This window comes from Mirounga leonina, unplaced genomic scaffold (assembly GCF_011800145.1).
Source record: "Mirounga leonina isolate KUSES-001 unplaced genomic scaffold, KU_Mleo_1.0 Mir_172, whole genome shotgun sequence".
NCBI lineage: Eukaryota > Metazoa > Chordata > Mammalia > Carnivora > Phocidae > Mirounga > Mirounga leonina.
The window spans coordinates 11,616,756-11,620,878 of record NW_023270442.1 but is presented as its reverse complement, the minus strand read 5'-3'; the positions used below and the strand labels follow the sequence as shown (position 1 = coordinate 11,620,878).

General features: G+C 43.2%; 1 protein-coding gene across 1 annotated transcript; it reads left to right on the top strand.

Annotated features, from left to right (window-relative positions):
- Positions 1-3,011: 3,011 nt before the first annotated feature.
- LOC118018899 (keratin-associated protein 11-1) lies at positions 3,012-3,548 on the top strand. Its single transcript, XM_035017699.1, has one exon. The coding sequence runs from the start codon at positions 3,048-3,050 to the stop codon at positions 3,546-3,548; it is 501 nt and encodes a 166-aa protein (XP_034873590.1). The 5' UTR covers positions 3,012-3,047.
- The last annotated feature ends 575 nt before the right edge of the window (positions 3,549-4,123 follow it).

The window sequence follows — 4,123 nt, the reverse complement described above, 5'->3', positions numbered from 1 at the left end:
ATTCCAATGAAGGGATGATTTGTTGATTTCATTTAATAGGGTTGTAGAATTGTGTGAATTTCTTCAAGCTTCCCTGCTGTTGTCAGTGTGAATTTCTTCATTGTTGCAACTTACAGTCAATCAAAATGATGCCTCTAAATGCTTGCACTTAAAAATAGAATGCACGAGGGTATTAGCAGCTTTCCTCATGCTAGGATGGATAGTGTAGGACACCAGTCTTAGCTGTTTCCCAGAGAGCCTGCCTGTCGTTTTGCTGGTGTCAAGTAGAAAGCAATCTGTTGAATGAAATAATTGGTTTGGGGGTACTTTGCAACTGGAAGAAGACTACTCACGAAATATCACTTTAAAGTGATTTCAGAGTTTGTGAATTGTTTTTTTCAGAAAAGTCTTGCAATTTAGACTTGCAAGCCCAATTCACTTCTCTGCTGTTGTTGAACAATTAGTTGCATATCTTCACTGTTATAGATAATTGTAATTTCAAATTGTAGCTTCAAGCTCTTGATGGCTCTCTGTCTCTTCCTGCTTTGTTTGTAGTGACCTTGCATTTCATTCTAATGAAGTAAAAATTATCAAATTATATAAACGAAGCAACACATGAAGTACAAGGACAGCAGTGCTCGTAACTTACTATTTAAAAGCTTTATTTTTTTGTTATTTAGAAACTGGAAGAGAAATGAAGACTACATTCTTTGTAGTACCATTAATGGAACATTAATCGATTGATTCTTTTTAGAACTTTCTGCTGGAGCTTTAATGAAGGAGGCATCTCATCATGTTTAAATATACCCAGGTCAGGTTGATAGTTCATGGCTCTGTCTTATTTGAATCTCAACTTAGTCAAATATAAACTGCATGATCTTGGTGAGCCATTCAACCTCCCTGAACTTTAGCTCCTTTGTGTGACATGATACGTACTCCATAGGTTTGCTGGAAGCATTTAAATATGGAGAATGGAAAGCCTCTAACTCGATGCCTGGAAGAGGGTCATGCGTGCACACACACACACACACACAAATGTTCATTTCCTTTTCTCCTGAAGCTAATGGAAGATATTTTCTAAGATCCTTTTATTTGCAATTTTCACCTTGCAGTGGAAAAGAATCAAGACAGAGTAATGATATATAAAAATCTCTATCATCTCAGAAATGTGGCAATGGGTACTGCAAACTTACGTGTAACTTTACTACTGACTAATTTTTGCTTCTGTCACTTGATTAATTTGCATGATTAAGTACTTTTTCCATAGCAGGCAATAAATTCATAGCTGGTAGAAGCCTGTAAACTACTCACCCATTTAAAACAAACAAGCCAGCCCCTGTGCCCAGGGACTCTGACCTTCAAACGCTAACTGGGACATTCCTCGTGGTGGGAAGAGCATAGTTACAACATTGTGGAAAGCAGTCATCTTGTTAATTTCTCCCTCTCCCTGAGAACACGCTGCGAGTCACTGAGGGAGAGACGGTCTGATCCCTGGGAATTCTAATACAGCCCACAGCACAGCACCGTCTTTTTCGGGTGTGTTACTGGCTTCCAATTAGAAACTTGGGGAGCTTCCAATATGGCTTTAGTGTAATGAATAGAGATGGATGAAGCATTTTGCAAAGGGACTTTCAAAGAGTTCTAACAATGCTGTTTGCTTTGTGAATGTTTAAAACATAGTCTATCTGTCACCCTCAAAGATACAGAAATCCGTGATTGTCCCTCTCTCCTACCCCAGGTAAGCCAGTTTACGACACGAGTCAGATCTTACAGCTATTTTGATACAGAAATATCACTGACCACTTAAGCTCTGGTAAAGTGACTTACTTTGCCAGAGGTAAAATGGTTGTGAACAGGTGGGTGGAGAGGATCGGTCATATAGGAGTTCAGAACTGACTGTCTTGTAGTGAGATGAGATAAAGGAGACTGATATCTGTATATGGTTTCCCCAGGAATAAAAAAGCGTAGTTAAATATTATAGTACACATTCATTCATTCCCAAATATTAAGTGCCTGCTTCCTCATGTGTTCCTGCCCCTATCCCTGATGTAGACAATCCCTTCAAGAGCCTTTGGTTTGTCCGTGGTAAAAATGCATGCTATCTGTAAGTGTCTGTGTGAAAAAAATAGCTTTTGAATATATTGAGCATCTTGGGAGAAAGACACTGTACCCCTTTAAATTAACATCATAATAATTTTAAAATTTAACTAAGCCCATTTCACTAGCATATTAATGAATCTTATGAGTCACTCTTACTTACTGTTATTGGATTAAAAATTTTCGGAATAAAGCTCATCCGATTTATTGAGAAAGGGACTTGGCTACAAACACAGTACCACTAAATTAGCTTCTAATTTGTTTTGCTGCTTGAACATAAAGGGTGAGTCCCACTGCCCTCTACCTTTCCTGAATGTGTCGTGCTCTGGTCACTTGGTTAATTTTCTGAGCCAGCTCATACCCTAAATATAAGTCCTTGTGTGTTGTTTCCTGAGAGGTGTTGTCATTGTCATCCTGAAGCATATTCAAGGAGGTTCCTTGTCCGTGAGAAGCCCCATTAGCTATGGAAGACTGGCTGGTTAAGTTATGCTTAAAACATATTAAATGCCAACAACAAACCAAACAGGGTGTGGGTTTGTAATGAGTCCTGGTCAGAAGGGAGAGAGTGCGTGATGGCAGGATGGTGGCATGTTTGGTGTTCCCGTCAGATCGACACTCATTGTATCCAAGCAACATGAATAAGGGGCAAAATGTGGGCTGGGATGACCAATAGCTTTGAAGCTATCAAGTAACCTTCTTAATCCTGGCACTAAGTACAGTACAGAAGCCTTGTGATTTAGTTACCAAACTACTAAACTGTCTTTATGAGGATGAAGGCTTCTCAAGAGACAATTAACCTAGAGATTCACAAGATGTTCTAAGGCATGCTGGTCTGAGCCAAAGAAGCCAGGTGGACCAGGGCAGGAGCCCCACCCACCAGCAGGGATATATAAAAGCTCAGGCACCTGAAGGGACATTCACAATTCAGGAGCTAGCTTCAGCAAGTTACCCGCAGCTCTCTGTCTGGCACCATGTCCTACAACTGTTCTACAAGGAACTGTTCTTCCAGGCCAATTGGAGGACACTGCACTGTCCCCGTGGCTCCAGCTGCCACAGCTTCTTCCCACGATGCCGACTGCCTGAGTGGCATCTATTTGCCCAGTTCCTTCCAGACTGGCTCCTGGCTCCTGGACCACTGCCAGGGGTCCACCTGTGAGTCCACTGCTTGCCAGCCAACCTCTTACCAGTCAAATCCCTGCGTCTCCAGCCCTGGACAGGTGACCTGCTCTCGGCAAACCACCTGTGTCTCCAATCCCTGCTCAACTACCTACAGCCGGCCACTCACCTTTGTCTTTGGTGGCTGTCAGCCCTTGGGTGGCATCTCCACTGTGTGCCAACCGATGGGAGGAATCTCCACCAGGTGCCACCCGGTGGGGGGAATGTCCACTCTCTGCCAACCAGCCTGCGGGGTCTCCAGGACGTACCAGAGGTCCTGCACGTCCAGCATGTCCAGCTGTCGAAGAACTTGCTAAGTGTGTGGGAGCCAGTGAGCGAATCAAGACTCCAGGACCTGCCAGCGGTGTTTCCAGGCTCGTCCAGCATGCTGCCTGTCCCTGAACAACTCTTCGTTGCTGACCACTGTTCTGATGGCCTTACTGCTTGGCTGCTAGCTCTGAATAAGCTGCCTTTGGCAATCGATGATTGTTCTGGCTAGCACCAAGCTTATTTTAAGGGTTGATCACTGGTGGCGCATATGCCTCTGGATGTTTCCAGAAACTTTACTTCCCATACCCCAGTCTCCGGTGGTTTTGACATGTTTTGACCTTGCTTCTGTGTCTTCTGGCTTCTGCTTTTGTGCCTCTGAGGAAGGGAACTTGTCTCGCTCTGTATTTTTCAATAAACCTGCTTACTTGGCATTGCAAATGTCTGTCTCAGTAGAGTTCTTTATTTGCAAGGGTTTTTGCTGTCTATGAGCCATCCTTGCTGACCAGAGCCTGACATTCTTCTCTGAGCATAGAGTATGGGTTCAGTCATTGTGTTTCATGACAAGCAAGGGAATATCTGATATTTTACTTGGTTAGAAGGCTTTGGACATGTAGTGATCTAG

Excerpts from the sequence above, each read along its gene's own strand:
- LOC118018899 (XM_035017699.1), top strand. The coding sequence starts at position 3,048 with ATGTCCTACAACTGTTCTACAAGGAACTGTTCTTCCAGGCCAATTGGA.